Source organism: Poecile atricapillus, chromosome 1 (assembly GCF_030490865.1).
Source record: "Poecile atricapillus isolate bPoeAtr1 chromosome 1, bPoeAtr1.hap1, whole genome shotgun sequence".
NCBI lineage: Eukaryota > Metazoa > Chordata > Aves > Passeriformes > Paridae > Poecile > Poecile atricapillus.
In genome coordinates this window covers 39,759,785-39,772,439 of record NC_081249.1, presented here as the reverse complement: position 1 = coordinate 39,772,439, position 12,655 = coordinate 39,759,785, and the positions used below count along the sequence as shown (strand labels likewise).

Genomic DNA, 12,655 nt, shown 5'->3' with positions numbered 1-12,655 from the left:
CTGATCAGTGCCCAGCTAGTCCCTGAGCAAGTGCTGGCAAACTGTCTCTGCAGCTTTTATTGCTGTGCATGACACTTATATGGTACAGGACATCCCTGTTGGGGCCAGCTGTCCTGGCTGTGTCCCCTCCTCCCAGCTCCTTGGGCACCCCCAGCCTGCTCCCTGGAGGGCTGAAAGGCAGAAAAGGCCTTGACTGTACAAGCACTGCTCAGCAACAGCTGAAACATCCTTGAGCTATCAACACTGTTTGCAGCACAAATCCAAAACACAGCCCCACATCAGCTCCTGTGAAGAAAATTAACTACTCAAAAACCTGCAGAGAGCCCAAGTCTTTATAAATAAATTAACCCACACTGGATACTTTATGTGTTACAGAAGTAACAATAGAGAAGGGAAGCTGGTACAGAAGGAATTATTCAGGAGGGAAACGCCCACATTTATGACCTTAATATATATAAAACTAAAACAGTAGAGGGTGTGTTCCCTCATATAAACACATCACACGAGATGAAGTCTATAAACACATTGCTTATGTATTAATCATTAATAATTTAAACCCATGTAAACCTACAGAAATGTCAAGTTGTCTGTTTTTCATAGGCCAAGGTTCAGCTAAACAGTTACACACATATTTAGATGTGTGTGTATATATATACATGCATAGATACATATTCAATTCTGAATACATACTACATTTATAGGTTAGTTATCAGATATGTCTTCACGCAATTGAGGTCCCAGTGCAAAAGAGAAACTGTCAGTTCTGTTTCCAAGGCAAAGTGGAAAAAGTGAGAAAAAATGAGGCAATTAAAAGAAGCCATCGTGATATACACAATATCTCTTAATACATGGATATAGAAGACTTCCCAAATGGCAAAACAGCTTCAGAGGATATATTCTCCCAAGAATGAAATACCTTTCAGGTAGGTGTTCCTGCACCCACTTCCACAGATGAAAGAGTGAAGAATTTAGGGCAGAGGAAAAGAAAAGAGTTTGCGCTTCTTAGATAATTATGAGTTTATTGTCTAGAAGTGTATGATTGTTTTCCTCTTTGAGGAAAATATTTTAAACAACCTGAAATTTTGTTTCAGAAACATAGAGAAGGCAGAGTATACTCAGCATTTCACTGCCAGGATGAGCTGCTTTAGAAAAAACCTTTGATGAGTAATGGCAACATATGTGTTTCATGCTATGCTACAGAAAAACGACAGTAAACCTTATGTCATAAGGAAAAGATAATTTCTACTGCCATGTGATGAAAAGTTTTGAAGACTGTTCTGGTGAATAACAACCTGTATTTCCAGTAACATGGTACTGGAGTCAAATGTGAGGGACTCAAAACTGATGTCTTAACTAATAATCTAATTCTTTTTATTGACAAGGAATGTGAAATGAGACCTACAGGTGTCTGCATCCCATACACAGGATGCAAAAAGACATTTTTTTAAAATCAAGCTTTCATTTTTCCCAAATGTCAGGGATGAATCTGAAACAAAAAAAACTCAGCACACAGTGAGAAAAGTAACTACCTTTTTCCTTTTAATATAGATGTAGTACAGAATGTTTAATTACAGCAGGACAGTGCTTCCAGTTAAATAAAATTAAAAACCTTTATTTTCCCCAAATATAAAATTACTAAATTAATGTCTTAAAAGAATAAGAATATGGAAAAAGCTTTAAATTATACCACCATTTACCACAGGAACCATGATTACCAATTACATACTCCATTGCTTTGGCAAAAAAGGTTTTTCTTTTAATAACTGCATATAAACCTAACATAGCAAAGACTGTATACATCTTTATATTGCACTTATTTATATACAGGGATAAATGAACTGTAAAGTCTGCATATACTTGGAATGAGCAAATTTTCAAAATAAACTGAAAGCAAAATGGTAATAGCTGGTATGAATATTAAAAAAATGCTTAGAAATGTAATACATTTATGTACAGACTGTATGGACTGTATTAACAAACAATATGTACATAACAATTTACTACTATTGATATTTTAGTATAACTCAGTGTTCATTAATGCAGACCTTTGGTTGTATTTAGTTGTTTAGTAAGATCTAAGCTCGTATACCTCCAAAATGCAACAAGGTATAAAATAAAGCACAACAATTTGCCAAATGGTACAAAAACTACTATTGTCAGTTCCATTAAACCCCAAAAACTAGTGTCTCTGTCTAGCCCCAAAATAGTTCTTGTACTTGGAATCTCTATGTGCCATACACAAAAAGAACACCTGAATGTTACATATCTGCAAAATTACATCCCACAACACTTTTTTTGTAATGTGCAATTCATTTTAATAATACTTTCTAATGAAAAACAGAAGCTAACTTCAACTTCATAATTTTCCAACACGCACTTCTGCAATGACATTGTGAACACTTTTAAATTTTACCAGCAAGATTAAAAAATATATATGTGTGCCTCCCTTACTCTAAAAGACTATTACCAGTAACTGCTATTTGCTAAGTGTGCTCAGACATTCATATGAACTACGCAGCTTGCATGTGCCCAACATTTAGCTTCAAGGTCAACCTGAGTTTGCACACAATGAAGCAAATCCACAAACTTTAAAAGAAACAAACATACTTTCCTTTACAAAACAATCATGCAACTGAAGAAGAACTGGGCATCCCATGAACTGTTGTGCTTGTCGGAGTTCCACTGATGGCGTTGAAAATGTGTAGCGAGTTGGGCATGACACTGGCCTTTTCTTCCACTGGAGTAATCTTAAAATGAAAGACACACATTTACCAAAACGATACAAAATGGCACAGGCATGTCTAAAACAGATAACTAATTTCTTGATGTGCTGCTTATCAACTCAACCTCCCAGCACTTCTTCAACTGCACAAAACTTTTTGGAAATGGCTACTCTTTGCAGCCATCTTTTCATAAATGTAGGAGAAGTTACTTCTCCAGTATCAGTTCTCCTAACTCAGATATTACACTGTCCTCTGGAGAGGATGCTTGGACAGTTTCTATCATTCCTCCTGCTAACTTTCAAAAGGAGTTTCATAGTGACAAGCTCACTTTTGCCCTTTTTTGGTTTTCCTTTTTTGACTTTGAGGTATGATTTGAGCATTTCTTACAGAAAGCTATCGAAGCACCGAAAAGATTTAATTCTTAACAGCTATAAACAAATTGATGCTAAAATTAGAAATACCGTAAAAGGGAATTATATAAAGATTAGACAAACTAATAGTAAAGAAGTAGAGAAAACTAATTACCATCCCATCTGATCATATTGGCAAGCAGCAGAGGAGAAAAAAAAAAATCTGTTAAGATTCTTGTATGCATTTTTATAGCAAAGTTTCTGCAGTTGTTAAGACCTTGAAGACATTACAGCTAATAGTTTATTCAGTGATGCAAAGCTCTTTTTCCCAAAACAGCAATAGGCAGATTCATAAAGGAGATATTTTCAAAGATTTAAGTGAAGATCTTCATGTTTCTAAGCATTCAGGAGAATTATCAGTCTAATTGAAAAAGAAAACAACTAAAGGAAAACTACCAACAACATTGCATGTTTTAATTATGTACAACTAATTACATTTGTATAAGAACACAGTGGTAGGCTAATAGTACATGTTACTGCAGTCAGTGATGTACTTCTATATTCTGTTCACAGTACCTTATGGATATCAGTTGTTTGTCTAAATGTAAACCAAGAGAAGGGGTAATGTGATTTACTCCTAATGTTTCAGAACATGTTTTTCTTATCACTAATCTTTGGAAACTCACATACTTGAGCATTTTTTAAATATCTACATCTTGCATTGAGTTCAAAGTACTTTTTCTTGTACAAATTTTCATTATATTCTTTTACTTTTTCCTGTGCCAAAGGAATGCTAATCTTGCATTTATCATTAAATTCTTTGACCAAAACACTTGCCTCTCCTTTCCAAAGGGGTATTCTGCATCACTGTCAAATTCTCTCACGTACCTTGTTCATCTCAATCAGCTTTCCAATCAGTTATCCTCCATTCCAAACCCTCCTCTGCTTATCAATAAATCACACTGAAATATAGTCAAACTGTCCCACTTCTCTTAGCTAAGCAAACTCTTTTTCTATTCCACAAATCTTTCAAAACTGTTTTCTTCTACTACTGTTTTTTGTTAAAAAACCACATCCAACCACATAATTCTGGAAAAATAGTATCACTTCCTATAAAGTTTGGTTCACAAAGTTCTCTATTGGTGGTAGTAAAAAAGAGTTAGTTGTGTCATAAGCTCTTCTCTGTGACAGGATATCAAAACAGGGAAAGGAAAATAAAGTCAATATGCTTCAAAATAATTACATTATATCACAGAGCTACTCAGAACACAGAACACAGTACCTGAGAAACCACATTGGGAAAAAATGGAAAGCAAGAAAGCATGGGAAATGAATTTTGGACAAGTGGAACATTTTTGAATAGAAAAAAGTTGCCATAAAAGTTTTGGGTACCACCTAAGCAAAGGCAAAATTAAGGCAAATCTCTCTAAAGAATTATTGAATTCTTTAAAGAAACCATTGAGTGGTTCTGGAAAAAGGTTATAAAATTAACTGTGGATGAAAGAAAAGGGGGCTGAAGTGATGAATATGATGAATAAAAATGTCAAGAAGGTAGGGATCGAGCACTGAACTTCAGCTCTTCCTGTCCTCCTGGAAATATCTTTGCCTTTGAATGCCATGAGACATTTCTAGCATGGAACCCAGGCGCAAAGGTTGAGTGGAACATCTCACTCCACAAAAGTTTTTGTTTTCCTTCCCCCATATTTCTAGCTTGTTAGTGTTGGACTTCCCTCAAGAAAATGTATTGGAATACCTCTTGAAAGACATTTAACTCTTTGTTGCAACAGCAATTATTTATACCTCCAAAATCAAACAAGAAAGGGCTAAGCTTGTAGATCATATATATTGATTTCATTACATTTGTTTTATCTTTACTGTAGTCCTCCTTGCCTACAAAAAACCAGGCTGGTGCCAAGGAAATACACAAGCTAAAAAAATGAAGGTCCACAATTTCATGACAGGCTTATAGTTTATAGAAAGAGAAAAGATAAACAACCCTTTTGTGTAAAGCATTACATACATCTCCCACATTCTTTTCACATTATAGTTACGTTCTGAATGATAATATGTATAACTTAATTTCAGCACATACTTGTTCATGCATTATTTCAGAAAGCTCTTTTGCCATTTCTCTGTAGTTGGCCTTCATTTCTTCTTGATATTCCAACTGATCTTCCTTTATCAGTCGTTCATTTACACCCAGAGCATGCCCACAGGCTTCAACAAATTGCCTGAGTTAGAGAAAATAAGGAAGTTCTCAAACAGAAATTCAAAAGACTGATTTAAAATGTCAGCTTAAAGTATGTTTTTAATGAATCAGAACACTTTAGAAGTTGGAAGTTTCAAAAATAATTTTTATGAGTCTTGGAAAAAAAGGTCCATTTTTTCCTTCCCTCTCCCCCATCCCCAAGAAATCCCAAACCTTCCATGCCATACCTAAAAACTTCCTTTAGGAGCTTTACTTTATTGTCTGGATATCTTTTGGTGTTAGTGTCATCTAAGAAAGCTCTTGCATATGCTAGTGGACCAGCATTAACCTAAAAAGAACAAGAATTAAAAAACAGTCAGAGATCTGACATCCTGTCTTAGCAATAACAGGTGCTACAGGTGTTGGATTTGATTTTCTTATGAGAAGACACTGATTTCAAAAAAGCTGGACTTGGAAAACAAGAAAATTTCTAGAGCAGGACCATTAGAGCAGGAGAGGTCTTCCCAGTGCTATAAACTGGAAAGAAACAGTTAAAAAGAAAGAAACAAAGAAATAAACTGGAAAGCACAAAGAAACCACTTCAATGATGTGTCAAAGTAACTGCAGATATTGCCAATTTGTCATCTCTGTTTATGAAATTAGGGTGGGAAAATGAACTAAACCTACTACTGTTTGGTCTGTGTATCTGTTGAAAACAGCTTTCCAAACTGAGAATTCTGCAAAAACCTGCAGAAGTTTAATTGTGCTCTTATGGCAGCTACAGAAGAAGTGGTTTCGGTGACTTCTGACTCATTCTTATTATTCCTTCATATTATTAATACAAGTCTCTCCCTTCTCATCCCAAGCACTATAGCTTGACCACTTACTGATTCTAGAATCTTGGTTTGCTTTTTCCCCCTTTTCTGGATCCTTTTCTGAATATGACAGCTGGTCATATCACATGACTGTCTTAACAGTTCATTTCCAATCAGTTTAAAGTAATAGAGCAGCACTTTGGTCACTGCATTTTCTGAAGATCCTTTCCACACTGACTTGTACATCCTATACCTGCTTCAGGTACCCTGTTTTGGTGAATCTTTATACATTCCAGTTCCTGCCTGCCTTAGGCAAATAGGCATGCACAATGAGACTGTCTATGATTTTCTTCTTCCTACAAATTATCACTCACTCTTTATCTCCATAGGGTTCTTACAAAAGTATGCTAGACCTACTGTGGGCAGACCTACAGCTAGGCAAAATATGCTAATTTATCTTCAGGTTCATCTGTTATCTTCTAGCAGTTTCAGCTTTATGCCAAAATCTGGTGGGGATTGGAATGCAACATATTCCAGAGATGTATCTTAATTTTTTTGTGTAACTGTCTCTGACCAGCTATTTATATGAAATACTTTTATTGCTTTTCCAATTCAGGAAGTAACTACAGACAGTGAACATATTTCTAATTTAGGACACTCTTGAATGTACAGAATAGAAATGAATTATAAAATGCTATTTATATAATTTTTCAAGGACAGAAGCAAATGAAACAGCTGCATGGCAAAGGTCTTACCTGAACACTGACACTTCCTTGTAGTTTCAGCTGCAATTTGATCATATCTACTTCAGCTGAAGAGCAAAGCTGCCTAAGCTCTGCAACTTTTTTACTCATTTCATCAATTGCTACTTCAATTGGGTTTAAATCAGTGTGGTGCTGGTACATCACTGGAATGCGCTTTTTCACGTATGGGAAACAATGTATAGCTGTGGACAGAAACAAGTTTAACATTGTCAGGAAAAGATTTTTTAATAAGGTGTGCTTTGAGAGAATCTTATGCTAAAATCTCATTTTGAGGTAATTAGCTGCCCAATTTAATAACTTATATAATTAGAAATACTACCAAATGGACAAGGAAACAAGACCCTGAAATGCAAATATGCACAGCCATACATGCATCTCAGCAAAGAAAGATCACTGTCATTACTGCTACTAATAAACCACCAAAAAATAAACCACTGAAACTTAATTTATATGATTACTGTGAAAAGGATTGCTTGACATTCACAGATCTCGAAGAGCAGAATCAAAAATAGCGAAGTTGTATTTTCTATTTCTTCACAAGTACTGGCTATAGACACCTACCAAGTCACTTACTATTAAGAAATCACTTTATTATTATAAAGTCACTTATTTGTTTTCACAAGTGTATTAATACAGAAACTTATATTTAACATAGACAAAACACAAAATAATCTTTTTCTAAGAAAAAGGAAAGCCAGACTCCAGATTCAGAATTCTGGAAGCTTAAGGAAAAAGAGATAATAATTTTGAGGATTCCCCACTGAAAAAAATCAATCTGAAAAACTTAATTGTGGCCAAAAATATGAAAAGTATTTCAGCTGATAGCTGTAAAGAACTCAGTAAGGTGAAATGAAAAAAACCCATACAGGACAAAATTATACCATTTGAAGTAATGCTTCCAGTCAAAGCATTCCATTCCATCAGTACCTGTCAGAATAGTCCGTCGCTTACACTGCTCCTCTACTCCTCCTTGCCTTTTGCCACCCTGAGTAAAAGGCATCTCAAACATAAAGCGACGAATGTTATGAGTCCTTTCAAAATCTGTTTTTCTTTCCTGCAGCTCCTTTTCTTCAAAGTATGGAATTACGTGTGTAACTTGAATATATGCATATTTTGAATCTAAATCCTTGGGATTTACCTTCAAAACAGGACAAAAAAAAAGAAAAAACAAAAAATCAAAAAGCTACATTGTGAATTAAGTGGATCTAAAAGTAGTCACACAACTTTAGGAAATTAAATTTGTTCTCTTAACCTCTTAATTATTGAAAACATGGGAAATGTTCATGCTTTCACAGTTTTTAACTTTTAGGAAGAAAGACAGCCAGATGCATTCTAGCACGTTGCGGATTTTTTTGGTTTGTTTGATTTTTGGGGTTTTTTTAAACTGCTCATGATCATGAAACCCAGCCTTTTCATCAAGTCCTCCTCTACTTTTAAAGTTCCAATATTGAAATGCCCTCCACTGCTGCACTTAAAGGCCAGAAAAAGCACAGAAATTTTTGAATAAAGGATTCAAAAGGATCCCTATCAAGGAACCAAAAGAGCCATGAAATTATACTAAGAGAAAATCACCATAAAGTCTAAGGCTGGGGTGTGGAAAAGGGAGTAACTTCCAAAGGATGACTGTGCATGAATGTGCAAGAAATATAGCTACAGTTGGCACAGAATATGATCATAATACAAATTTGTTCTAAGACACAATTACTGTTTTGAGAGGTAACACTACAGAAATTAAGCTTTTTGGTTGTTCTAAAAGGCATACTTAGTAGGAGATAATATTCCTCTCATGCCTTTCTAACAGTACAGTTTTTAGATGCAGATGCTTGTGCACCAAATGAGTAACAGTGATCCCACAGTATTTCAACTAAACTAGTGAAAGAAACATATAAGAATGTTTTAAAAAGAATAAAGATCATACTTTGCCAGAATCCTGAATCATTTTGACATTTTCAGCTCCAAATTTGTCAGAGTAGAGTTTTTGGAGTCTTTGTGAAATTTCTGAAAGAGGTGTGAGTTTAGGCTCTTTATAGATATATTCCTTTCCATCTTCATCCTCAAAGAAACCCTGTAAAAAAGGAAGTAATCAAAATCTTGGGGAATAAAACATAGGACAATGACTAAGATGGATAAAATGTGTGTGGTTCAAAGGAAATACAAACATTTAACATTAGTATTCAAGCAAACATAAATAGACAGAAATTAAAATCTAAGTAGAAAGGTCTCCTAAGAGAATAAAAAAACAACAGAAAAATGTAATTCTCTACTACAACATGAGTGAAAGATAATGGAAACACAGAGTCCAAATTTTAAAAGTTCGTAGCAATTCTATGGTGTGCCAAGCCTTTGAGATAAGTTTCCATCACTTTTAAATAAAAGTGAACTTGCAGCACTGTTTCACTTGCCAAAACTGGTAGTCCTGCCCAACAGGACTATCTGATTCACAAGTGACTATTTTGGCAAAGGTTTACATAAAAATAATCTGAAAATTTTCCTTAGGCAGTAATAAGAAATTAATTCCATAAGATTAAATTCAATTATGCAAAGACCTTAATTTTATGATGTAAAACTGGTATATACTTCTTTATTGTATTACACATACCACTGTTTTTAAAACCACAACTAAGTGCACAATACATGGGAAGTGAAACAGTTCATTGGTTTAAAACAACAAGCCATGTTGAGTTCATGTTTGAAACCAGAAAATAAATATTTTTGTCATAAACAAAACAGACAAAATAGAGAAGCACAACATATCATGTATAAACACAGGCTAGATTGACAAAAATACCCACACCAAACTAAGGTGAAATGCAGTAGTTTGTACTGCATTGCTTGCTTCGTAAGTGATTACTGTAATTACCTCAACATCTGTTTCACTGTCTGTAAACTGGTATTGCTATAAAGTCATAAAAGACAACAGAATACATGTAAAATTATACTGCTGTAAGAGTATTTTACAATTCTCCATGCTCAGCTGGACAATTAAGCAATTGGGCTATATGCATGTAGAGAGTGTACTACTTGATACTGCGTGATACCATAGGGATACAGAGGCATTCTAGACACGTACCAGAGGATGTGAAGCTGCCCAATACTCAGCCAGTACTTTGGTTTGAAGCATGCAATACTGATGCATAGAAAAGAGTGATCCGTTCTCTAAATGGAGCTTGATGTTACTTTTGGACTTGCAATGGCTATTAATGCATACCAATCTAAGAAGCAGCCTTGCAAACCACACCGTAGCACTACAGACATTAAGTCAATACATTGCTAAAAACTGACATTACAGAAAACTTACCGCTGCCTTAAGGTAGTAAACAAAAGAAGAAAAAAGGAAAAAAGGCAAAAAATTTACTGAGGAAAATTATAAGAATTTTACTGGAATTGATAAATGTTTTAAAAATAAATTACTGATGGTGTTTCTTTATTTCATACAGAACACGTTCCTTGTGCTTTTTATGTCACGGTATCAATACAGATGATGCAAGAGTAAACCTTGTAAAATAAATTCAGGTTTTTCTTACTGCATGGAGCAGACCAGTGAAAGTAACACTCACTTGTCCAAAGAATGCTACCCTGAAATAAGTTCCCAGCAGCCTCTTGCCTGTATGCATAACTTCTGTAACTTTACTGTATGCTCGATGGAGGGTGTCATATAAGTGAGCAAGCCTCTGAAAGTAAAAGAAAACAATAAGGAGGGAGAAGAACAAAGCAGAACTTTCCTATCTTAAAATAACAGGTTATGTCCTTGAAGCCAGTAACAACTGAAAATCTTTTGCTGAATGCTAGTATTAGGTTTAGCACTTGTGTCAGGATGACGACATGTAAGACTAATTTTTAATTATTTATATTTAAAGAGAAAAATTTAACTATTTAAAATTAAAACAAGCATTCAAAAAATCAGTTGCTATTTTAATACTCTTATTATGTGATGTCCAATGTGCCATGCAGTTAGACTAGAAAATTCAGGATTTTTTTTCTTGCTCAAATTTACTTTTGATGAATTAAGTACCTCAAAATCTCTCCGCTTTTCATAAATGGGAATTATAAGTTTATATATATCAGCAATGAGTTCATAGCGTTCTGCCTTCCAAAGTCCATCAGCACACTGCTCCAACAATTCCATCAGCACATCCTAGATTTGGATACACATTTGAAAATGTAAAACAATTCAGTACTCATCAAAAGCACAGCAAATAATTATACCAAAGTTCTTCCCAGTGAAAAGGGAAATCTTGCCTCAAAACAGAATTATCTGCACTTAGTATTTTAAGTTATCGTGGCAATCAAAAATTGCTAAAAGGAAACAAAACAAGACAGAAAGGTCTGAGTGTACAGACATACTCCTTGTATTTACAAACAGCATGTTTCTTTTAGATATTCTTGAAACTTCTTTGGACCTTCTTCTATCATTCTTACATTGCAGTGGTGAAGCCAGAAGCTGGAAAAAAACTCCTTTCATGTTTAGAAGCCACTCAATTACACCTCCTTCTTCCCTTTGGTAGAGGACTAAACCAGCTTAAAGACATCATGAAGAAAATCAAGTTTTAACACTGCGAGCAAAGAGACTAAAAAATGGTATCCCTATCCACATGTTGCAACAGACCTTAAAACATCTCCTCCTTTTCCACCAGTCATTATGGGGCTGTACAGACTCCCCAGTATCTCCATTCTCAGCAGCCAAGGGCTGACAAGTGACAGACCAGTGTCACTGCTGGAGCACAAGGGCTGTCCACAAACACTGGTTTATGACACAAGTCTTAATTCTGACACCAGAGGGCATCCAGATGTAGCAAAGAAATAAAATTTTGTTTACAAAAGGAAAATAACATCAAGAGCACAAGCTTCACGTGGGACAGCTGATAGGAAGGAGGAAAAGAGCACATTTCTGAGCCACGTGTCTCAATGTTTATCCATTCTCATGGGAAAAGTTCTTTTCCTTATATGCAATCAGCTTCCCTTGACACCTGTGAGAACAGCCTCTTGCTCTTTGATGGTGCTCTTTTTGGAAAAGGCTGATTTTTCTACTAACCACTTTAGAAGCTGGACTTTTTCCAGTTTGTTGACACCCGTCTTGACTTTTGGGAGTCAGTGCTGGGTGCAAGGTTAGAGATGGGGCTCTGATGATTCCCATTCAACATGGTAGACTGTACAGAGATTTACTCTTTTTTTTTTTCTTTTTTTTTTCCCTCAGGTGCAAGACTTTGCACTTATCTTTGTACAACCTTGAGAGGACACTGTGTTCCTGTGAGGCTCTTTCATTTACCCATCTGCCAGTCAGGATAATGCCTCTCAAGGAATGTCACAGGCAAACAACTGTTTTGATGAAATGCACATGGAAGCCTTGTTAAAAATGAAAATCCCAAACCAAATTTTGGTTTTATCATCTGGCTAGCTTAGGTAACCCTGGCATTAGACAGAATTCTTTTAAAATGAGAACTAAATTGAGAATCCCAAAATTTCACTTTTTTTTTTTTTTTTAAATGAGAAACTATATAAAGTCTTCAGAAAAATTTCACTTAAATTAAGACGAGTTTTTATAAACTGGAGAGTATGAAAGAAATTTTATCCCTTTTAGAAACATGAAGGGATTCTCTCTGATCCTTCAATACTTTGAAATGCTCCTTTGGAGATTTAATTCTAAAATAACTAGCAAAAAGGGGTATCTCAAGTTTTAAGGGAAGAAATTCCACACGGCTTGTTATTACATATAGGAAGAATTCTCATCAGAGCATTATTTTGCTAAGAAGTAGTAAAATACAGCTTGAGAGACCATTCTGGTTTTTGACTTCTGTACCCAATTGACCTCATTTTT

The 12,655-nt window shown here is 35.1% G+C and overlaps 1 protein-coding gene across 4 annotated transcripts in view; it reads right to left on the bottom strand.

The window, feature by feature from the left end:
* Positions 1-1,516: 1,516 nt before the first annotated feature.
* DOCK9 (dedicator of cytokinesis 9) overlaps positions 1,517-12,655 on the bottom strand; it is a 110,762-nt gene continuing 99,623 nt past the window's right edge. For all 4 annotated transcript variants that reach the window (XM_058855623.1, XM_058855633.1, XM_058855614.1 and 1 more), the window contains exons 46-53: positions 10,853-10,975; positions 10,398-10,511; positions 8,759-8,905; positions 7,768-7,978; positions 6,832-7,022; positions 5,510-5,610; positions 5,166-5,304; positions 1,517-2,747 (exon numbers count right to left, since the gene is read on the bottom strand). In XM_058855623.1, the coding sequence (XP_058711606.1) occupies positions 2,625-2,747; positions 5,166-5,304; positions 5,510-5,610; positions 6,832-7,022; positions 7,768-7,978; positions 8,759-8,905; positions 10,398-10,511; positions 10,853-10,975 (1,149 nt within the window). In that variant the 3' untranslated portion in view covers positions 1,517-2,624. The remainder of the gene's footprint in view (positions 2,748-5,165; positions 5,305-5,509; positions 5,611-6,831; positions 7,023-7,767; positions 7,979-8,758; positions 8,906-10,397; positions 10,512-10,852; positions 10,976-12,655) is intronic.